Consider the following 24,222-nt stretch of genomic DNA (forward strand, 5'->3'; position numbering starts at 1 on the left):
ACTAAATAAAGTAAATTTGCCATTGTAGATAATATGAGTAGAATTATTTAAAAAATAAAAAAAAAATGTTAACTAGAGGCGAACCAAGATGGCTATCCCCTCCCTCCCCAGAAGAATTGTCACATTTAATATCCAAACTGTTTCCCATAGTTTTTCCTAGTACACATCGATTGTTCATAGAACTATTTTAGAACATTTAATCCACGCACTCAAATACCTATGTTGGTGTAGTCAGTCTGTGAATACCCTTGATTTATTTATTCATTCACTTATTATTTTTTTAATTTATTTATTTATTTGTTGATTTCGGTACAAGTATGCAACAATAGAGATATATTCCATAACACAAAAAAACTACTAGCGTTTCAGATCGTGAGTATGGTCAAATGTCACCTTCGCCCGTGAACACATATAATATACACCTAAAGATACGCATTCCTTCTACGTAATCTATGTCCTTAAAATATCTTTGTTAGTGTAAATACCTGTTATCTATTCACAAATTCATTGCACATACATCTCAAAGATCATTTGATTATCTTTTAAACAGTTAATCTACTACCAACGCACTTTGATAAGTTTACATCATTTGTTAAAGAGGGATTAATAGGTGATCCAAGCAACGTCTTTTAACTCTTATTTCAAGATGCGGGCGTGCATTGTGATTAAATTGTTTGTGTTGCTTATTTTTGTGAATGAAACATTCTCTTTTGGTAAGTTTGAATATACCCTACAAATGAGAACTTTATTTTATTCAATAACTTACTTGGCTGAATATCAACATAAATTTAATATTAAAAATTTCATTAAGCGTACACATGTATAAAATGCACAACCCTTTAAAAAATTAATGTTACGTGGCACCATAAAGTGATATATTTCATTTTCAGCTATATTTGTCTGTGATAACCTAACGAATCAATTTTGAACCCTTAAATTCAATAAGTTTAAAAAAAACATGAGTGACATAAAACCGGCGTGTCTTAGAGCAAAACCGAAAAACAGTATTGGCTGCGCCGCAGCAATACTTAGCATGTTCTATTCTTTAAAAAAAAGTCGTTTTAAAATAATGTTGTTTGAAACTGTACAAATTGGAAATAGTATAAGTAATAAAAAATCATTTTTTTATACTATGAGGTGATAATTTCGGTCGAAGCATGGTCAAATCTATCATAAAGCCCTTCGGGTTTTATTTGATTTGAACACGCCCCGACCGAAATTATCACCTCATAATACTCGATGAATGATTCCTTTTTTCTTAAATAACAAGTTAAATTGAATATGAATGGGATTTCTTACAGTGGTTTGTAGTGTGTTATAACCCTCAATATTTCAAAGACACCGATTCATCATTTTAAATGAATATATTTAAAAACAAATATTAAGTTAATTGTTGTTCCGTATAATTACGAAGGTGTTAACTTATTTTATTTCATTGTTTTAAAATACTTGTTATATTTTGTCCTTATTAGTGAACCTTGTTCACGATCAAGGGTTATATGGAGCGGCAGCCATGAGCTTGAATCCTGCAAATTCGGCTTGGATAGCGGGGAAAGCCATCGACGGCAATACAAACCAGAACTACACGTCTAATTCCTGTGCTATAACGGATATACCTCACCACCATACAAATAATGAGTCTGTCTGGTGGAAGGTTTGGTTGGATCGACCATTCAACGTAGCGTACCTGGAAATTTTCTTCGAATCGAAAGGTAATGGAGAGAAAGAGAGAGAGAGAGAATTTGAATGTAAATTTCACACTGTCTTGGCAAAATATTTGCACTCTGTCTAAATATTACATAAACATGTGACATTTTTTAGGTTACAAGAATGCTACAGGATTTTCAATATACACCTATGACACCCAAGTTTTCTACCCATTGATCGATCCTGAACACCTTGTGTACCAACACGATCCAATGTCTGGGTGCCCGGCATCGGTAATGAACATCACTGTTAATAGAGTTACACAGGGGATAGTGTATATCAACAAGCGACCACCGGGATTTACCACTACATGTAAAGGTGCAGATACAGCGTACACTTCAATAAACATCTGTGAAGTAAAAATCATGGGTATGTAATCATTCACACCTTTTAGCGTTATTATTTTTTTCGAAGTTTTTTCTATTCTTCCTGTACTTTTATCAACTACTTAACACCACATTAAGAGGTGCTGTTATTAAACACTTTTAAGGTTGTGATCAGAGTAAATATGGCGTGGATTGCAGGAGTGACTGTCCACAAAAATGCAAACATTATCACTGTGACGCGTTTAACGGATCGTGTGTACATGGCTGTTCTGATTCCCAAGCTGTCTCATCGTACTGCATAGGTAAAACAAAAAAAACATGCTGATTTTAAGATTACATGCCGTTTAAAGTTAAAATTGAGCGACATATTGACAATACTTTATACCTTTTGATAAAAAGGAAATTAGACTTGATATTGTCATAATGTTTAGTAAATAAATATATGAATTGTCAGTTATAGCAAACTTAAAAGTTTTTCAACAACATTCATTTCTCATGCGCGTGTGAAGTCACTGAAATCTACAATTTTTAACCTTTTGCAAACATATCATCTTTTTTAAATACTTTCGATCTCCGATCCTAAGTCATATTCAGTAACCGATTCACCGGTACAACATTCTTTTTAATTCAATACATGTATGATCTTATCTTGTATATTTATTTTATAATATCCAGCATGGGCAAATTTGCAATAACTTTGTAAAATGCATAGATAACGTCAATATGTTTTTAAATTTCATTTCATTTATAAAGTTTGAGGGACGTTTTACATTTTTATGCTGAAAAACATCTATGAGACTGACGGTAAGAGAACCTTGAAAAAAAAAGAGTGCAAAACTGCTCTCGAACTATTTTAAACATTCATATTTCGTACATTTAATACAATGGTTGTGATTTGGAAAAATACAGACATTTTGATAAAATTGGTAGGAATTCGGAAGGGTTGAAAGCACAATATATACCCAAGGGTATGTCGTTCCTATTTGTGAACAAGTATGTTGCGATAAAAAATAGAAACAATACATCTTGTACTTCAAACCGGACATTTTTTAACAGAGGTTTGAGAATAATACTTTAAATGCATGTTTTAGTTAATATTTTGTAGGAGGCAGTATCCACTCGACGCGGGGTTTTTTTCTAACATAAGTTACATGGAATTTCTGTGATTTGTACCTTTGTGAAATTAGATCTTTGTCAATATATACAATATCCATCACAACATCGATCAAACTAATTATTTTTTGTTCTTGATTTTTTATAGGATTTTATTTCTATTTCAGCCAATGACATTTTTTATAATTAAGGACATGATCATCATCTTGCAAATAAATTATATTTCTTTCTTTATAAGTTTTTTTTTTTAAAAAAATACTCAGAAAGTTAAATAACTGTGAAGAAAGAGTAAAAAAAAAGATATGACTGTTTTATAGAGTGCAAACATGGAACATTTGCATTAAATGGAGTGTGTGTCAACTGTCAAGGTCATTGTAAAGATGACGCCTACTGTAATACGTCAACTGGAGGGTGTGATGGCGGATGTGATACACATTGGCAAGGACGTTACTGCCAAGGTACTTAATTATGTGCAGAATATTTAAATGTTTAGAAACAAATGCACTGCTTATCATCAAATCTTCTACGACTTTTACGTAATTTACAGTCAAACTTTTTTAAAAGACATAATCTTTCCATTTCGTAGATTGTGTTCAAGGATTTTATGGAGATAATTGTGAAAAACAGTGTGGAGAATGTAAAATAGGATCCACATGCAACACAACTTCCGGATTATGTCCGAATGGTTGCAAGGACAACTGGACACCTCCTTTTTGTACAGGTACAATAACATGATATAACATTCTAAACCATAATTTAACATATCAAAACAAATAGCAACGAGAAATTAATTTAAAAAACACCCTCCACACTATCTTGTGGCAAGCTACAAACGGGTTCTAGAGAGATCTCTTTCAATACCGAAATCAGGTCATCCAATCCAATATAATTGATTTGCATCTTTTCAATTATCCGACTCTAATTTTTTTTTTAACCAAAATGATATTTAAATCAGAATAAGAACTCAAAAAATAATATGGAATTTGAAAACAGCCAAACCTTTAAACAACGTGAGTAGGTGTGTCATTAAATGTATTGTCTTATCGTTAGAATGTGAGTCTAATAGATATGGCCCTAACTGTTCAAATACATGTGGACATTGCAAAGACGGAAAGGCGTGCTCCACAGTGACAGGTGCTTGCAATAATGGGTGTGAATACGGTTGGGTCGGCAAACAATGCGATACTGGTAAATAATGTAAAAACATGAAATTACATAGTAAAAATGCAACATAAAATACATCAAATTCCAAATACCTTATTTGTCTCTGATTTCACAATACGGTTGGTTTAATAGAATGCGGTGATGGAACATATGTTTTCGATGACAAGTGCGTCAAATGTCATGGGTTGTGTAAAAACAGCGCGCCCTGTAACAAATCAACCGGAAATTGTGATAATGGATGCAATGATCATTGGACTGGAAATTTCTGCAATGGTATGTTGTTTTATTTGTAATGAAACCGTTTTCTATGTTGCATTTTTTCTTAGCCAATTTTATCAAAGATTTTTTTTTTTAAATGCCATGCATTAACCAGTGTGTTTATTATATATACTATATATATTGTATTTTAAAACAAAGAATGTCAAAAGTTAATCAAAACCATTCATTAGAAAATGTTAAAAAGTTTTGTTTACACCGATTTTGAAAGAAAAGACATATACAATCATAAAAAGAACACCCCTTTGTTTACTGTATTGTTCAGTCTGCAGTGACGGAACTTACGTTTCGGAGGGTAATTGTGTCAAGTGTCAGGGAGTGTGTAAAGACCACGCACCTTGTAACAAGTCAACCGGAACGTGTGATAATGGATGTAGTGATCATTGGACTGGAACATTTTGTGAAGGTAATGTACACGTTTTGTCAATGTAAAGATTTTAATCTCGAAATAAATCCTTTTATAAGGATTCATGTGATCTGAAACAAAAATGTGCAAAATGCATTCTAAAGGCCTTCTTCTTTCCTTTGTAATTTTATTTGAATTATTTTGTAGTTTGCTTTTCAAACTTATGTTGACATGCTGATTTTTTATGACCATTATGATCTCTTTCTAAAACGGGGAATCGAAACACCACATTCCTGTTTATTTAATATTTAATTAATTTCGTAGACGTTTTGTACCTGGTGTTTTGTTGATGGTGAAACATATATAAAGCCATTTAATAGCTATTGATTTTGTTTATTTCTACAACAGCAGTTTTCTGTTTAAAAACACAACACTCCTGGTTTTTTTTTAATTTTGATGCATGAAGGACTATATTTAATTTCAATCCACGTATATTTGTTGATCGAGATTTAATCTTTTGTAGAATGTACTGATGGGTTTTACAACACGAATTGCAGTGGCATTTGTGGTTTTTGTGTAAATGACGAAATTTGTGAAAAGACTAATGGACATTGTAACCATGGTTGCATGACAAATTTTAAGGAACCGCTGTGCCAGGGTATTTAAAAAAAAGATTTTCAATAAAGATTTTATATAAGTATAACTATCTTAAGAAAAATGAAATTAAATCTTTTAAAGTCATTAAACAATATCGTACGTTTCGTTCCTTTATATGTTTTTGTAATAGAAATGAGAGAAAAAATAGAAGATAAATTATTCATTCAACAAATTTTTCAGTAACAATTTTGTGTATTAGCTATATATGCTCGATCGAAAAACTTTTCATTACCTCTCTTCACACTTGTTTGCCAATCTTGATTGATGCACTCTAAGCAGTTATATAATTAATTTTTGTTTTAAAGATTGCGTACCTGGGTTCCATGGAGAAAAATGTCAAGAAATGTGTGGAGAATGTAAAGCTGGAACTGTATGTAATTCCAGATCCGGATTGTGTCCGGACGGATGTGAAGATAACTGGATGTTGCCCAATTGTACAGGTTTACTGATCTCTAAGTCGTTGATATCAATATATATGACAACAAAAATAAATGCTTCTTAAAAAGAAAAGTTTTATACATGTATACAAAAGCAAAGTGTCAAGTAAAGAAAATATTAAAATACAAAACTGTTTTGAAACATGAAATTAATGAAGTTTTGATTACTTTTAATTCTTATAAGCATGCAAGCCTTATAAGTACGGCCCAAATTGTACGCTAAACTGTGGGCACTGTAAAGAAGGGATGTCATGTTCCACGGACACAGGGACTTGTTCTGGCGGATGCGAAGAAGGCTGGAATGGAGAACGTTGCGATACTTGTATATTATTTCTACTTGTGTTATATTTAAAGATATAAAAATAACGCTTGTATATGCCGAAAAACATTTTGAAAATTCTAAATCTTGTAGGCCTCCTTAATTATTCTTAAATATATTTTAAGCATCGTGTCTTGGTGTATACAGTATGAGACACATTTTAACAAATAGATTATTGTTAGTGTAATTTAACGAGCTATTCTAAAAGTAAATATAAATATATTTTTTTTTATTTTATATTGCTACAGAACCAACTAAACAACGTTTTTTTTTACTAACTTATAAAATATTTCTTGTTTGGCAAAACCTTATTTTACAGCAAAAGACAAACAGTATTAAATAAGCGAAAAAAAGTAAAATTTATGATTTATGCTAGAATAGAAAAAAATGTAGACACATTCAAAAGTGGTACTGTTGAATCATATATCGTTGCCTTTACTCCAATAAATATTTTAAATTTTTATAAATCCACCTTGAATCGTTAACTTCATGGATTAATTCAGTTGTTTGTTTTTTTACAGTCTGCACGTCTGGGACATATGTTTCAAACGGAAGGTGTGTCAAATGTCAAGGGGTTTGCAAAGACGGCGCACCTTGTAATAAAACTACAGGAAAATGTGATAATGGATGTAGTATGCATAGGACAGGAACATTTTGTGAAGGTACATTCATTTGAAAACTTTTATTGAAAAATGAAGATGAAACTCATTGATTGTAACAAAGCAACATGTTAAAACGTATCTTTTTTTTCATTTGTACACTAACATTAATGAAGAACTTATTATATTAATAGCACATTTACACACGTGTTTACATTCTGAATACATGTATTTTTTAAAATATATTAATGCCAATTGATATTTTCATACAACTGTTGCAGAATGTCTTGATGGGTTTTACAACACACAGTGTAGCGGCGTGTGTGGATCTTGTGTTAATGGTGATGTGTGTGAGAAAATCGGAGGACACTGTGTAAATGGTTGTATGGAAAATTATCAGGGACCATTGTGTCGAGGTAAAATTTAATGAAAAATGAATTAACAACAGAAATTCATATTTTATCAACTGTTATTTTAAAGTGAAAAAATAAAAAGATGTGTCAAATTATAAGAGAATATGCATGTACCCATTCTAAACATTTTCCAGATTGTGTTCCTGGGTTCTTTGGAAAAAAATGCTTGCAAAAGTGTGGAAAATGTAAATCTGGAGAAGCATGTAACACTGTAACTGGATTGTGTCCAGATGGATGTGAAGGCCACTTACTGTCACCTTTTTGTAAAGGTAACATTTCATAACTTAATTAATAAATATCGTGTTAATAAAAAAAATAAGGAATATATTGAAATGTTTAACTTTACATCCGAAAAAAAATGAACAAAAATTCAACATCACACTTACAGAAATTTAATAAAAAAATACCTTAATGTTTCAGAATGCGGACCCTATAAATATGGTGTAAACTGTACTTTGGACTGTGGCCATTGTAAACGAGGTGTACCCTGTTCTGTAGATACAGGGAACTGTTCCACTGGTTGCCTAAAAGGATGGAGCGGGACACACTGCACAGGTACATGCTGATTTAATACTAAAATATTAAGACTTACATCAATTTCAAAATGTAACACGAGTTTTTATTTATTATTATTTTCAGTGTCCATCCATTCTGTAGCAGACACACATCGAGGTAAACATTTGTAGAAGTGCAATAACCATTTGGAATTGTTGTTGATGTTTAATTTCTTTATATACCCATTTTTAAAAAATTATATGAACCGTAATAGCGTTTACATTTTATTTTCAGAGCACGGGTTGAATCCAGCGGTTCCGATTCTATCATCTGTATTAGGAATAACTTTAATAGTGTTAATTATATTTTTTGTACGGTACTTTAGACAGAGAACTACTTCTGAAGGCGTAATGTAGGTCATAAAACAGTACCATATCATGTATTATGAAATGAAATAAAGGAAATCAAACGCAGATTAACTTATAACATATTCATTTATATTTAAAATTAAGTTACACCAATTTTTCAATCCATACATGTATTACATTTATAGAAGTCAGTCAAACAACTAGGGCTACATGTATCAATTATTGGCTTTTTTGAATGAAGAAATAAGGAGCAGACTTTGAATTTACTTTGAGATGACCCCCTAAAACGATGTGGTAAATGTCTGATTTGTTTTGTTTTTAAAAGACTGATATCAGTAGATATCCATGTAAAAAAAAATTTAAAAAGGGCAGAACAAATTAGACCCGGCCTCGTTTATACAAGTCATGAAAAACAGAGCCGATTCAAAAACATTACAATATGTAAACTGTTTCACTTTCAATCCTGATGGCGTCAAGCCAGATGAAAGTACATGTAAATAAATATCAATTTTGAACATTTTAAGTATAATTAAGACAAATTAATTCACTTTTTAATGTTTGTTTAGGGGAAAGGAGAATATAAAGGCATTAAATTAGTGAAAGCTAGTATCGTGACTGCAACGGTATGCCCATACAAATAGCGCGTATTGAAAATTTGTTTGTATATGCCATTGCAAGTATGAAACTATATCTTTCCAAAACTGATGGTTAACTGCTTAACTGTTCAATTATGACTGTTTGCTTTTTGTGCAAATCTGAGTTATTTTTAAAAATACGGTCCTCAGGACAAATTCATATTAATAGATGAACCAATGTACCAACCATAAGCGCGAACTTCTTTTTTACTTACGACGTTGCACTTTACAATTGTTCAATGTTTGTTATGTCATAATAAAATTCATCAGTTAACCTTTGAGTATCTACCCCTGTCATACTAGTAAATCTGCAGTAGACATTTGACATAATTTACATGCAAAAATATGTAAAACGTAAATATTTTGACCTTTTAAAAATGTAACAACCTCTGGGTGTTTATCATTCAAATTTGGTTCAACTGAGGCATTTGATTTTACTTAGCAATCACCAAACGGTCCCTTGTCGGAGTGGTTATGTTTTCCTATTTTGAACTTGCATATACATCATAATCTTTCTTTAGCCAAGATCTGACAATACGGGTCTTTGGATTACCACGTCTTATTCATCTGGCAGGCACATCAATTTAAGGTTATGTTCAACCTATATCATTTATACACAAATATGAATTCAATATCAGAGAAAAACAAGAAAAAATATTGATGCAATCGCCAAATGGGCCGCAAAAAATATAATCGTTGTATGAATAATCATTAGTTGTTTACATAAAAAAAACACTAAACAAAGATGAAAATAACGAATTGGTTGTTCTATTAATCTTTATGGTGAATTTCAATATATTTTTCAGCAACAGGTTTCGAAATTTAACATTTTACTTTTATTGATAAAAATCTAGTTCGTTACTGTAAGCATTTGTAACGGTAATTGTAATTATACCATTGCCATAGTATGAGTATGAAGTAATGGAGAACACATTGATTTCAAAGTTTAACTCATCATTACTCTCTTGGAGATAAAGTTTTTCAAACCATTTTTATTTTGTGTTGCATTGTATTTAATCATTTAAGATCATATGCTCATCCGGTAGAAACTGCACTAAAGGTAAAACAATTTGGCTTTTTTTTTCTAAATGGAAACATAAATCTTATCTACACTTCAGTCAATGAAGATAATTATGCCCATTTAAATTGCCTGAGGTTCTTTAAAGTATTAAAAATAAATCATGACGTCAGCTCAAATTTTCAGTTCTTTGATATTTTTGCGTTAATAATTGATATGGACGTCATTTTAAGATATTTTTCTACCATTTTTCACATGGAAATATCATAAATACACACACAAAGTCATTTTATTCGACGCAGAATAAAGAGATTCAAATAAATCATTTATATAGAATTTCATGTCATTCAGGACTTTAGTATTTCAGGTCTTTAGAATGTCCCATATACAGATACCGATACAATGAACAACTCTGGAATTTTCCGAATAGATTATAGTCTCGAAAAAAAAATCGCTTCGAACACGATAGTCTATGATTTAATTTACATTTACATGTACGAGTAAAACAAAAAAATATGTAATATTTTTAAAGGCGTAAAACGTATTTCTACATGTAAATTTACTTTAATTCATAAAAAAGCATAATATTCATATATTGATATAAAAACAAGTTGCTGTCCTTTAAAAAAGGACTACAATACGTGGACCATTTGCATGTGTTTCCAACGAAAACGTGAAAGCTTTAAGATTATCAGAGATTCCACCAACCCTAGCCCCCTGCTTTTAACCACTAAATTTGTACGTTGGATTACGTATATGTATAGCCCGACTTTTTATCTCAGAATTTAAAAGGTTCATACTTCTGACATAATTATGATCTATCTATTAATGAGGATTGCATGTATAGTATCAGGTATTCGGCGAATTCTACTATTTGCGCACACATTATGATTCGCACTACTTTGTTAAGTATGCAATGACAGCTTTGTGTAAATTAATTTCATATTTCGATTCATTTTTATTGAGATTTAAACTTTTATACAGTGACATAATTATTCAATCATTCTTAAATCCTTATAAAAATTTTAATCGGGAAGTACTCTAGCCTCGCCTACTATAAAAGTAAAGTTACATGTGTATTCGGAAAACAACAAAACATTGCAAATTATGCTATTTGATGGATGTTGTAGTTTCGGCATACCATTAACTTATTTAATAATACTAACAGTTCATATCACATGCCGATTATTTCTTTAAAAGGAATACTTTGTTTTCTGTACTGTTTACCGTCAACTTTACAATTACAGCGCCTTTGAACTTATGCACATATGGCATGGAATCCCGATCCCGATTCAGATAAACGTGTGCTAGCCTGGTTCCCTGTGCTACCCATTACGCACAGGAACCAGGCTAGCTCATGCGCAGGCTGAATTTTCCCCATAGCATCCGGAATAACCTCGCTTATATATTTTCTGCGTGGACCTCAGGGTCCACGCAAAAAACTTTCCCGCAGACAAGCAGTTACAATATCTAAAAGTATATCATGTAACGGTCCGCCTTCTTGTGGCTCGTCATAATACATGGACATGGTAGCGAATTATATAAAATTGTTATTATGGATCTTTATAATAGGACAACCAAACATGATACCATCAATCAATTTGTTTTGCATACATGCTATTTTTAACACAAAAGCAAGACATTATTATGTAAAACCAAAGGTCGCATATTTACTTCTGTTTTGCTGCACAATCACAGCGCAGTGAAGTTTTTATTGAGTTATTATTGAATCAACACCCAGGCAGAAATAATAAACTGGTATGTCATTTCAAAAAATCAAATCAAACGCTATTTTCACAAAATAATAACGATCTATTTACACGTATATGCTGATCTCCTTAATTAACAAATCAACAATACAAGTTAAAAAATATATAATTCAGTATGGAATTAGATAATATCTGTATAGAATGATTGGGAACAAAATTAGAACATAAAATTTACAAAGCAACTAACATGACATGCATACAAAAAACAAATGTACATGTAAGTAAGGTAGGTAAACTTTAATACACACAATCCTGAATGTTAATCAGAAGTTATCGATGCCCCTAAAATGAGACTGTTAGTGTAACCACACTTTATCTTTAAGCAAGTTCGTTCAACATTCTTCTCATATCAAAGATCAGTAAATTATCTTTTAAACTGTTAATCTACTATCAATGTAGTTTGATAGGTGTCCATCATTTATTCAAGACGGATAATAAATATGTGTTTTTGAGTTATATAATGTTTTAAAGACCGTTGTGAATGATGCAGGCGGACAATGTGGCAAAAGTGTTTGTATTGCTGATTTTTGTAAATGAGACATCTTCTTTTGGTAAGCTCTAATATTGCTCGAATTTGAGATTGTCAATCCTGTTTACATTTTTGAAAATCTAACGTGGGTCATTTAATCATTAAAATGTTTAACACGTCAATACCAATGTTGATTATGTATATACAAAATAGTCATACAATTAAAAAGTTAGATAAAATATGATTATATAATTCTTAAATATTTTATATTTACAGTTAATCTAGTTCACGATCAAGGTTTATACGGTGCTGCAGCCATGAGTTTGAATCCTGCAAATTCTGCTTGGATAGCGGGGAAAGCCATCGACGGCAATACAAACCAGAACTACACGTCTAATTCCTGTGCTATAACGGATATACCTCACCACCATACAAATAATGAGTCTGTCTGGTGGAAGGTTTGGTTAGAACGACCATTCAACGTAGCGTACCTGGAAATTTTCTTCGAATCAAACAGTAATGGAGAGAGAGAAAGAGAGAGAGAGAGAGAGAGAGAGAGAGAGAGAGAGAGAGAGAGAGAGAGAGAGAGAGAAAAGAGTAGTCATAGGGCAGTGTTATCGCAACATATCTGTTCTATACTTAAATATCACTTAAACTTTTGACATTATCAAAATATTATATAAACATGTGATATTTTTAAAGGTTACCAGAATGCTACAGGCTTTTCAATATACACCTATGACACCCAAGTTTTCTACCCATTGACCGATCCCAAACACCTTGTATACCAACACGATCCAATGTCTGGGTGTCCGGCATCGATTATGAACATAACTGTTAACAGAGTTACACAGGGGATAGTGTATATCAACCAGCGACCACCGGGATTTACCACTACATGTAAAGGTGTAGATACATCGTACACTTCGATAAACATATGTGAAGTAAAGATCATGGGTATGTACTAATTTAGACCTTTTAGCATCAATATTTCCTCCCCCACCCCCCGGATTTTCCACCTGTAAGTTTGTCAATAGCCTGACATTATTTCAGGAGGTGTTGCTGTCTAACACGTGACTTTTTTTTCAAGGTTGTGATCAGAGTAAATATGGCGTGGATTGCAGAAATGATTGTTCACACAAATGCAAAAATTTTCACTGTGACGCATTTAATGGGTCGTGTATACATGGCTGTTCTGATTCCAAAGCTGTCTCATCGTATTGCATAGGTAAAAAAAAAACCCAGAACATGCTAGTTAAGGATTTCGTGCCGTTGAAAATTATTATTTAAGGAACATATTGGCAATGCGCTATACTTTTTTTACTAAGAGGACAATGTATGAAAAAAGTTAACTAAGTTTGCTTGAATTTGTATCTTTCTGAAATAAATTATTGTCAGTATATGCAATATCTATCATAACAGTCACAGGATGAACTCTGCTATTCAGTTAACTGAATGATAACTGAATGGTATGTAAATGTGACTAAATGGCATTCAGTCACCTCTTAGTTACTTTCTAGTCACATTTTAATTGACTGAATGGCAGAGATTCATCCTTTGATCGATCAAATGTTATTTTCCATTCTTGAGATTTATATGAATACATTTTCTTTACCCAAAGACTCTCTTATTTTGGGGGACAAAAAAAAACCCCGTCATTTTGAAAAAAAAATTGTTTTCTTGATGCAGTTGTTTTAAAGTTTCTAAGTTACTGAAGAAAGAGTTGAACAAAAAATGTAAATATTTTATAGAGTGCAAAGAGGGAACATTTGCATCCAATGGAGTGTGTGTCAACTGTCAAGGTCATTGTAAAGATGGCGTCCCCTGTAATACGTCGACTGGAGGGTGTGATGGCGGTTGTGATACACATTGGCAAGGACGTTACTGCGAAGGTATATGAATAACTGAGAAAATTGTAATTGGAAAAGATATATTAGATTCGGTCTTCAATGCCGATCAACGTATTTCAATCATTAGCGAACGTAAATGAATTTATTTTAAATAATTACTTTTGACTGTAAAATGTTCTTCACTGTTCAAACTTTTAAAATTGTTTTAGAAAATATTAACATATTTACGTAGAAAAGATTTCTGTTAACAATAAGGTTCTTTGTTGTTAAGATTGATATCATAAGGACGAAATTGAATTAACAAAAAATATCTCTATTTTTTTGTCCTAAATTAACTTCATTAAACCTGTTTGTACGTACCATATATGTTATAATGTATTTATATGTTTATACGTATCAAGCATTATGTTATACATGTATATTGTATACAATAGTTGTAAAAACAGCAACCATTATCTGTAGAATGTATGGACGGATTTTATGACGGAAATTGTAGCAGCAAATGTGGTGCTTGCGTAAACGACGAAGTGTGTGAAAAATCTAATGGCCATTGCTCAAACGGTTGCAAAGCACATTTTCAACTACCCTTATGTCAAGGTATTCAACTAAACTATTCTTATATGCGCACAGTGGTGTCCAAAAAATTATATGTTCTGAGTTTCCATGCTATATCTTCTTGTGTAGGTACCTTAATTTTTTTCTTAAATGTCGCAGAAATTGTGGTTAAAAAGTTATTACTTTCCTTAAGATTGTGCTAAAAGATTTTATGGAGAAAATTGTGAGAAGCAGTGTGGGGAATGTAAAACTGGAACCAACTGCAACACTACTTCCGGATTATGTCCAAATGGTTGCCAAGACAACTGGATACCTCCTCTCTGTACAGGTAACATTGTGTTTCATATTAAATATTGAAAAAAATAATGAACTAAGAATAAAAAAATGCCAAAAAGGGTACCCTCATTGTACGGATAACTCCTTTTATAGTTTTCAGATTTGCAGATCAATTGTACATATATCAGAGGTGTGCATATTGCTAAGATTTTGATTTTTGATAATTTATGAAAAAATACCAGCTTTTGAACTTAGTAATTTTTTGACAAAAATTTGCAAATAGGGTACTCCATTTCACTAGATACGGTAGGTAGTGTTTATCAATTCAGGGTTGACATGAATTATGGATACAGTTAACATAAAAGAAAACCCGGTTTGCTGTGACATTGACAGCTTTTCACTTGTTTTTAAAGAATTTTAATTTCATAATATTTTTTAAACATGCAATCATCAAACAAAATAAGATCTTCAAATAAATATGTCTGACTATAGCAACTGAACTTTTTTTTTTTACGGCCAACATTTTTTGACGGTGCGCGAGACTTCAGAAGGCGTCCGTTTTTCGCCAGAAAACCTTCGGCTTGCGAAAACGTTTTTATCTGCTTAAGCCTATCCCAACGTCATCGCTCGGTACCAATCAATTGCTATTATTCTTCTTTAAACTCCGTTTAAAGTAAAGTTTTCAATTAATCCTGACAAAAACATTGTCATACAATGATTATTTAGGTACATTAAATTTTTGCTGACTTTGTTGAAGGAGACAATTGGAATTAACATCGTACTCCCTGGTACATGTAACTATTTCTTTTTCAAAATACAAATGTATTACACATGTACATAGTTTGACATTAATCGACTTTATAAATAATATATAAATAAGTCAGTTATAAACTGTTTTTAGCTATTCTGATCATTTTTAGTCGGGCGTCTGTCTGTGTGTCTGTCCGTCCGTCTGTGAATCTCCCAACAATTTTAACTTTTTTTCAAGAAACACTGGGCCGTTGTCACCCAAATAAAACATAGAACACCCTTGGACAAAGAGCTTTCAGATTTGTTTAAAAAAATGTCCAAATCCTCTTCAAAGGGGGGGGGGGGGTTAATTTATAATCATTGAAAATTTGTTCGTATTTTTCAACTCTCTTAATCAAAACCCATTATTTGCATTATTTGATGTTGATGTTTGTTTATATGAATAGTTCATTTTAATCTGAAGATCGTTTTGAGAAATGAAATGCTCACCATGCTCAATATGTAATTTGACAATGAATTCATCAAGTTCAAAAGAGACATTTATATATGACCCCCCCCCCCCAAAAAAAAAAAAATGTTATGTTATCATGGCTGTCGATGTTCAGGTGAGCAATTTGCCCTATTAGTCTCTTTTTTGAATAGAATGTGAGTCTTATAAACACGGTCCTAATTGTTCGAAAAATTGTGGACATTGCAAAGACGGCATGCCATGCTCCACAATGACAGGTGCTTGTAATGGTGGGTGCGAGTACGGTTGGATCGGCAAACAATGCGATACTGGTAAATGATGCGTAAACAAAAAATCAATAGTAAAAATCCAATGCCAAATACATCAATTCAATATTATTTTCTTTCTCTTTTACCCTTACATTCCAGTAATTTACAAAATAATGTTTTAAAAGTATGCAGTGATGGTACATACGTTTTTGATGGAAAATGTGTCAAGTGTCAGGGAGTGTGTAAAAACCACGCACCTTGTAACAAGTCAACCGGAACATGTGACAATGGATGTAGTGATCATTGGACTGGAAAATTTTGTGAAGGTACACATACCTTTGTGTTTTCGACAATACGATTTAAAATTTTCAAACTTTGAAAGAAATTATCTTTTTTCATTCACAAAAAATCAAAAATATGAATAGTCAATGCTTTAGCGTTTATATCTTTTATAAAATTAACGTTGGTTTCTCAATAATTATTGAAAATGTTAAAATGATTAATTCTAATATTTTCTCCGATGTTTTCGCTTGCCAATGACGTTCAAATACTTAGGAAAATATTTCATAACATTCTTTTATTTGATTTTATAACAATATAAGACTGTGGTATTTTGTAGAGTGTGTTGATGGATTTTACAACACTAATTGCAGCGGCATATGTGGACTTTGTATAAATGACGAAGTATGTGAAAAATATACAGGGCACTGTGAGAACGGATGTATGGCTCATTATAAAGAACCACTGTGTCAAGGTCTGTTTCTAATTTTACAAACAAAAACTATACTACCAACCTTAAAGGAGCATGGTATCGATTTTAGTCCAATTCTATATTTCTGTTTTCCTTATTTACAATGCATTACGAATGTAGTTCAAATAATCAAACGAAATTTGAGAGTTTGTCTTAGAGCTATAAGCAAGATACATGACTCCCATTCCTTGTCATGTAAACAACGAGTATGCCTTGTTTTTTGTTTACATAGGTTTAATCTTTTTTTAAAAATCTTTTTCAAGCTACTTTGTCTATCTTTATATTCATTTTAAGCATAACGCACAAATTAACAGTTCATAACGTTTACTACATTTATATTAGGTTTTAAACTTAAATTTTTACTTCAACGTTCAAAATGTAAACAAAAGATTTGTTTACATATCAAAGAATTGTAAGCTCTGTAACTCGCTAATATATCAACGAATGGCACCCACATTTTGGTTGCCAACTAAAAAGGTCTTACCGAAGCATTGCAAATATATAAATCGGATAGATAATTTTTACCAAAATCGTCACCATGCCCCATAAAATGTATAAGCCTAAATTGTTTTATATTGCGTTTTCCCGTTTTTTTTTATCATAAAAAAGTTTAATAGATGACGTCCATGTGTTCCATTTTTCTTTTATATACAGTTTATAAAAATAAGTTGAATCTGATTCATATACAGACAATTCATCATGAAAACTATATCTGCTGTTCCAAGCAATTTAAATCATATATCGTTTAACATATGGCGTTTTATACTTTACGTTGATTTGTAAGACTGTGTACCTGGGTTCTTCGGAGAAAAATGTAAAAAGATGTGTGGAAAATGCAAAGCTGGAACTGTATGCAACGCGTTAACCGGATTGTGTCCAAACGGATGTGAAGATAACTGGATGCCACCATACTGTACAGGTTCATTATCTATAAGGCTATATATATATATAGATATATATAGATATATATATAGATATATATATATATATATATATATATATATATATATATATATATATATATATATATATATATATATAATATGCGTATGTTTATGATAATAAATGATACCTTAAATAACATTTAAGTTCTATTAAAAAACCTGTAAAGCATTGTAATGATATGTATGTTTATGCTAATAAATGATACCTTTAATAATTTTTTTAGTTCTTTAAAAATGAACATCAAAAAGTATGATACATATAACACATCTGAAAGCACAAAATGTTACAGAGCAAATTATGTTTTAAATGGGTATTGTCACGATTTTAGTCAAATTCTATTTTTCTGTTTTTATTATTTACAATGCTTTAGGAATGCATTTCCAATTACCAAATGAAATTGGAGAGTCAGTAGTGAAGTTATCAGCAAGAAACAGAGCTCGCATTTTTTTGTCATGTAAACATGTTTTTGTTTATATTAGTTTAATTTATCGGTAACAGTTCTTTTTCTAGCATTTTAAGCATAAATAAACAGATGTTAACGTTTACCACATTCATTTTCGGTCTAAAACTGGCGTTTTTACTTTTTCAATTTAAATGTAAACAAACGCTTTGTTTACATAGCAAAGAATTGTAAGTTCTGTATCTCGCTTATAACCCAACAAATGACACTTTAATTTTCGGTGCCAAATAAAATTGCCTTACTGAAGCATTATAAACATTAAAATCGGGAAAATGATTTTTGACCAAAATCGTGACCACGCCCCTTTAAACCGTAAAATAGATAAGATAATATTGATTGATTTTATCTTTTTATTATAAGCATGTGAACCATATAAGTTCGGCTCCGACTGTACACGTAACTGCGGTCGCTGTAAACAAGGAAAATCTTGCTCTGTGGACACGGGAGCCTGTACTGATGGATGCGAGGAGGGGTGGACAGGGAGACTTTGTGATACTTGTATACCAATTTACTTATTCTATTGAAGAATAGAAATATCATTTACAAGTATTTAATGTTTTATGCAATGGCATGCTATTCGTATAAACAGTTTCTAAGCGAGGCAAGCTTCTAACAAACAAGTTCATTAAACAGGACTATCAACAGTCTTAATAGTTTTGTTAAAACATCGTTATATAAAATGAAAAATACAATGTTCATACCGTGTATAATATAAATTTTCATTCAGCATATTTTAGAAACTTTTTGACAAAATGAAAATTAATTATAAAACACAGGGAAAAAGAGAGTGCATAAAAATATGACGTCCTTTTAATCAATATCAACATTATTTAGATGAGTAATATTCCTCACACCAACTACTGCACGGATTCCATTTTCTTACATCTTCTCGCTATCTAAAGAATCTGTTGCGTGTTGAGTTGTTTTTTCCAATAGTATTCTTATTTCTTAAAACGTACAACTACTTTATATGAAGTCTCTGTTTAAAATACAGTTTTACATATTCAACGGAAGATTTCCATTCATCTTGAAAAAATTAAATCAACAAAAGAAATATGATATAATAGTGTGACCTCATAATTCAATGATACTTACAAGTTTTTGGCTAATCATTGTTTAATTTATATAATTTATAATGGTACTAAATTCTATGGTACACCCTATATGTTCATGTATGAATTCAATTGTTGGCTTGTTATAGTTTGCGGTGATGGAGCATATGTTTCAAATGGAGAGTGCACCAAATGTCCAGGGATTTGTAAAGACGGCGCACCTTGTAATAAATCTACAGGAATGTGTGATAACGGATGTAGCATGCATATGACCGGCCAATTTTGTGAAGGTGCATATGTTTGAAAACTTTCAAATGAAAATGATATGAGACTGTATTGAGCAAAATGTTAAAACGTATAGCGTTTTCCGTCATTGTTACACTCAGGAAATGAGCAAATTATCTATAGTTTGGTAATATGAAATGCACACATATGATCATCTGTTTTAAGATATATTAAATTAATTTAATATATCTTAAAACAGATTTTGAATAATTTCCATTAAATCATTGCAGCTTTTTTTGACGGGTTTTACAACACACAGTGTATTGGCGTGTGTGGATCTTGTATTAATGGCGAGATGTGTGAACATGTCGGAGGCCACTGCATTAATGGTTGTAAGCCAAATTATCAGGAACCTCTGTGTCAAGGTAAATGTTATGATAAGAGTATAGTGTTATAGTACTGATGTATGTCATAATTTAAATCATATACCATCAAAGTTCATAAATTCTAAAAAAAAAAAATAAACACATTAAACTGAAAAAATCAATGGCAAAAATCATTAATTTTTTTTAAGAATAAACATGAAAAAACATTTTGAATAAAGAAAAACGCATATGCATATAAAATATTTTGCAGATTGTGTTCCTGGATTCTTTGGAGAAAATTGCGAGAAAATATGTGGAATGTGTAAATCAGGGGAAACTTGTAATACTGTAACTGGATTGTGTCCAGATGGTTGTGAAAGTCACCTTATGCCTCCGTATTGTAAAGGTAGCACTTAACATATTAAATAGATATTTGATGGCAAACAATTACAATGAAAAAAAATGTTGTAAAGAAACTGTCCACTTTAGAAAAAAACAGTAACATATAAGACTTCAACACAAAAAATTTCCGTTTCAGAATGTGAACCCTATAAATTTGGTGTAAACTGTACTTTGGAATGTGGCCATTGTAAACACGGTGTACCCTGTTCTGTGGATACAGGCAGGTGTACGACAGGGTGCCAGAAAGGATGGACTGGATCACACTGTACAGGTTAATTTAGGAGAGAGAAACCATGCAAATATAGTTCAAAATAATTTCACATCGTTATTTTTTTCTTAAAATCGTTCGACTGATATAATTTTTAACCTGGTTCTAAAACAGCACTCGCACTAACTTGATTAGAGAACGAAATAAAAAACCTTATCAATGACATGCATTTAAATAATAAATCCATTTTTACTGTGTTTCCATTCAAACTGTCTAATTTTTTAACAGACCGTAGCAATTGAATTGTTTTGGCTGGGTTTATTTTAAACTCATTATATTGCACATTTAATTCATAATCAAAACTAGTACTGTTGTTTGTTTTTCTATTGTCTTTTAGATTGTTTTTGTTAAAATTATAATTGCCAATTTGTAGAATGTGTAGATGGGCTTTACAACGAGCGTTGCAACGGTGTGTGTGGTTTTTGTGTAAATAATGAAACTTGCGAAAAACACAGCGGGCATTGTGTGAATGGCTGTAAAGCAAATTACAGGGAACCGTTTTGTCAAGGTATTTTTTATATTTGAACAAAAGTACTTTAAGAGAAATTTCGCAGGTTTTGGAGTACTGTTTATGTTCTGTATTTATGCGTCAAAGAAAAATGTAAATATCTATTTAACTATAAAAATGACATTGCAGGAAAATAAAGATGATTAGAAATACCTTATCAACGAATCATTTAAGCAAAACGTAGATATAGAACGCTTCATTCGGATGATACAAGATTTCAACAAAATCTTAATATGTTTATAAAAGAATAAAAAGGAGACGCTTAATAAATGTTTTAAAACTATTTAAACACTGATGTTGATAAATCAGTTGATTTTGTAGACTGTTTACCTGGATTCTTTGGAAATAGTTGCGAGAAAAGGTGTGGAAATTGCAGATCTGGGGCAACATGCGATTCGTACTCCGGGTTCTGTCCAAATGGATGTCAAGCCAACTTGGTCCCCCCTTTTTGTACAAGTAATGCATTTGAATCCAAATAATATATATACACGTAGTTTGACAGATAAAAGATATATCTTCAAGACTGAAATTTGTTAAATCTTGAACTGATTCATTATCTTAGCGTCAGTAATATTGCAAAAATCTAATTCATAGAATGTGAAACTTTTAAATATGGCACTAACTGTACCTTGGACTGTGGCCATTGTAAACACGGTGTACCCTGTTCAGTGGATACAGGAAAATGTTCAACTGGTTGCCAGAAAGGATGGACTGGAACACACTGTTCAGGTAAAAGTCGATTATTTACATATATATTACAGGTTGAAATCTAACGTATGTATATTATATTTAAGATGTCAATAATTTCAGTGTCCTCCCAGTCTGTACCAGGCAAACAAACAGGTAAATTGCAAGTTTGAAAGTGTTCTAACACTTTTTCATTATTGCTTTGAATTTACTTTTTTAAATTCAATTTCAAACGATCAAGATTAAGCGTTTTTAATGAATATTTTCTTTTCAGAGCAAGGATTAAATCATATTGTTCCGATTCTATCAACCCTATTTGGTATAACTTTATTGGTGTTGATTATAATTATCTCCGTAATTTTCTATAAACAAAAGAAGTCTACAAAAGGCGTACTGTAACTGATAAATGTATTTACATTTATTAGAAGATTTTTAAAAAAAATGGATTGAAAGGAAACAGATCATACGAAGATTGAATATTGCATATATAATGTATATTAAGATTTTAAACACATTCATTCTTATTTATTATGTAAATGCATGTCTTAAATGTACATGCATATGTTAATTATATACATTGTTGCATTGAACACGTTCTTCAATAATTGTACATTCAAATAAAAACATATTTCATTAAATTTACTAGTTAAAATTGTTTTCACTACCATGTGCGTTGTTGTATCTAGTCTAGCATTTATAACAAAAACAAAATCAACTCCATCCGTCCCCACCACCTACCAACCTACACACTAGGAAAGAATAATGGATATTATTTAATTAATAATATTTAACTGTTAATTGCAGTTTGTGGCACATCAAATGATATAATGCTTTAAGCACTGTTTGAAGTGTTTCTCTATATATCTGCTAAATATAGTACGCATCCAATCAATTTTAACCTAAAAGTAACCGCTGATTTAAAAAAGTGCAAGAATATATACACTTAATCATATTCTAGTACGTAATGGGTTGTGAATATTTTTAGACTGCATTGATAAACTATAGCAGACGTGATCTATATATCAATTTAGTAAAATACTTAAATTTAAAAGCTAAATATTTTCATTCAGAAAATAATGATTTACAAATGATATCTGAAAATCTCAAGTAAATGTACTGCATATGATAATTGCTGACCACCCAGCATCATTTCCTGCTTACACAAAGAACAAGATGGCATTATAAATGTTGGCAGGATTGTAGGACTATTTAGTTTCAGCTTAGGTTTTTTTAAAGGTTGAAGCAATTTCTTTCGAACGGAAATAGTTCTGTTGTCTTAATTGGAGTAACCAAACCCATCAATTATAAATGCCCTATTGCAAATTGATAGTTTGACAACTCTTGAGTAGTTAAATAATATAATGACGTAAACAAAACAATTGACTGCGTCATGTTTAAAAAACAAAACATTCCTCGTCCTACAACAGATAAGTTTATTTTATACATTTAGCTTGCTTACATGCTTCCGTCGTTTGGTAGCAGGAATTTAAGTTATAAATATTAAAGAAAGGAAGATGCCTCACCCATATTTTATCTGTAATAGTTGAATAGCTTGTGAATTCGTTTCTTATTTGAAATGGTATACAGGAGCAATCATAGTGATACTCTTTATGGTAGTCCTTTCAATGTTTCGTTGTATTGGTTGTATAAATATTTTTTGCCTGATCCGATTTTATAAAAGAAAATATTCTGCTAACTTTAATACTTAACGAGAGGCCACGAATATACATGAACATATATTCGCCTAGAACGTTCCCGGTGTTCACCATGCTGTTAGTTCAAGTTAAATGTTACATATACGCGAACATATTGTATATGCCTAATTTCCCTTTTCCGGAATTCTTTAGTAAACATAAGTTGTTTATTGACAGACTGTTACTCTATTGTAGACATTAATATTCTACAATTACTATCAATATTTCAATATCAATATCCGCAAATCGTCTGCCTCATAATTGTCAAATACCCAACTGGTTATATATTTTCACTTCTGTCCAGCTCCAGATAATACCTTTAGAAAACGTCAATTAGTGGTTTACTGACATCCACGACCATGATTTTATACTTTGACCCCTTCATTACCTATTTCCAGAAAGCTGGTTGATTTTTATTTACACACATAATCTATAATTGTTTACATTCTGACAGATGTCTGACACAATTTTGTTTTGCATTTCCCCTCTCAGATTCGACAATTATTTGCAAAACAATTAATACGACTACATAGCGGAGTCGTAAACAATTTCATTTGATTAAATTTTATGATCATTGTCCCGCTAGTTATTTAAGAGCATATGTAC

At 31.5% G+C, this 24,222-nt stretch overlaps 2 protein-coding genes across 2 annotated transcripts; both read left to right on the top strand.

The window, feature by feature from the left end:
- The first annotated feature begins 565 nt into the window (after positions 1-565).
- LOC105344750 (multiple epidermal growth factor-like domains protein 10) lies at positions 566-8,320 on the top strand. The gene is made up of 18 exons (XM_011452621.4): positions 566-713; positions 1,473-1,712; positions 1,822-2,076; positions 2,198-2,335; positions 3,464-3,604; positions 3,733-3,867; positions 4,197-4,334; positions 4,443-4,583; positions 4,852-4,992; positions 5,456-5,590; positions 5,895-6,029; positions 6,211-6,348; positions 6,867-7,007; positions 7,226-7,360; positions 7,492-7,626; positions 7,778-7,912; positions 7,997-8,029; positions 8,147-8,320. Exons 1-18 carry the CDS (start codon positions 647-649, stop codon positions 8,266-8,268), a joined length of 2,505 nt encoding a protein of 834 aa, XP_011450923.3. The 5' UTR covers positions 566-646; the 3' UTR covers positions 8,269-8,320.
- Positions 8,321-12,038: 3,718 nt separating this feature from the next.
- LOC105322146 (multiple epidermal growth factor-like domains protein 10) lies at positions 12,039-22,550 on the top strand. Its single transcript, XM_066084998.1, has 21 exons — positions 12,039-12,193; positions 12,388-12,627; positions 12,814-13,068; positions 13,202-13,339; positions 13,863-14,003; positions 14,424-14,558; positions 14,710-14,844; positions 16,185-16,322; positions 16,445-16,585; positions 16,879-17,013; positions 17,795-17,929; positions 18,776-18,913; positions 19,617-19,757; positions 19,983-20,117; positions 20,329-20,463; positions 20,596-20,730; positions 21,101-21,235; positions 21,557-21,691; positions 21,830-21,964; positions 22,046-22,078; positions 22,197-22,550. Exons 1-21 carry the CDS (start codon positions 12,124-12,126, stop codon positions 22,319-22,321), a joined length of 2,910 nt encoding a protein of 969 aa, XP_065941070.1. The 5' UTR covers positions 12,039-12,123; the 3' UTR covers positions 22,322-22,550.
- The last annotated feature ends 1,672 nt before the right edge of the window (positions 22,551-24,222 follow it).

Source organism: Magallana gigas, chromosome 1, assembly GCF_963853765.1.
Source record: "Magallana gigas chromosome 1, xbMagGiga1.1, whole genome shotgun sequence".
NCBI lineage: Eukaryota > Metazoa > Mollusca > Bivalvia > Ostreida > Ostreidae > Magallana > Magallana gigas.

Bases quoted from the DNA above. Each gene is read 5' to 3' on its own strand.
- LOC105322146 (XM_066084998.1), top strand. From the start codon at position 12,124: ATGATGCAGGCGGACAATGTGGCAAAAGTGTTTGTATTGCTGATTTTT. The intron at 14,559-14,709 runs GTATTCAACTAA...ACTTTCCTTAAG, and splicing joins TCAACTACCCTTATGTCAAG to ATTGTGCTAAAAGATTTTAT. The intron at 20,464-20,595 runs GTAGCACTTAAC...TTTCCGTTTCAG, and splicing joins TATGCCTCCGTATTGTAAAG to AATGTGAACCCTATAAATTT.
- LOC105344750 (XM_011452621.4), top strand. From the start codon at position 647: ATGCGGGCGTGCATTGTGATTAAATTGTTTGTGTTGCTTATTTTTGTG. The intron at 5,591-5,894 runs GTATTTAAAAAA...TTTGTTTTAAAG, and splicing joins TAAGGAACCGCTGTGCCAGG to ATTGCGTACCTGGGTTCCAT. The intron at 6,030-6,210 runs GTTTACTGATCT...AATTCTTATAAG, and splicing joins GATGTTGCCCAATTGTACAG to CATGCAAGCCTTATAAGTAC.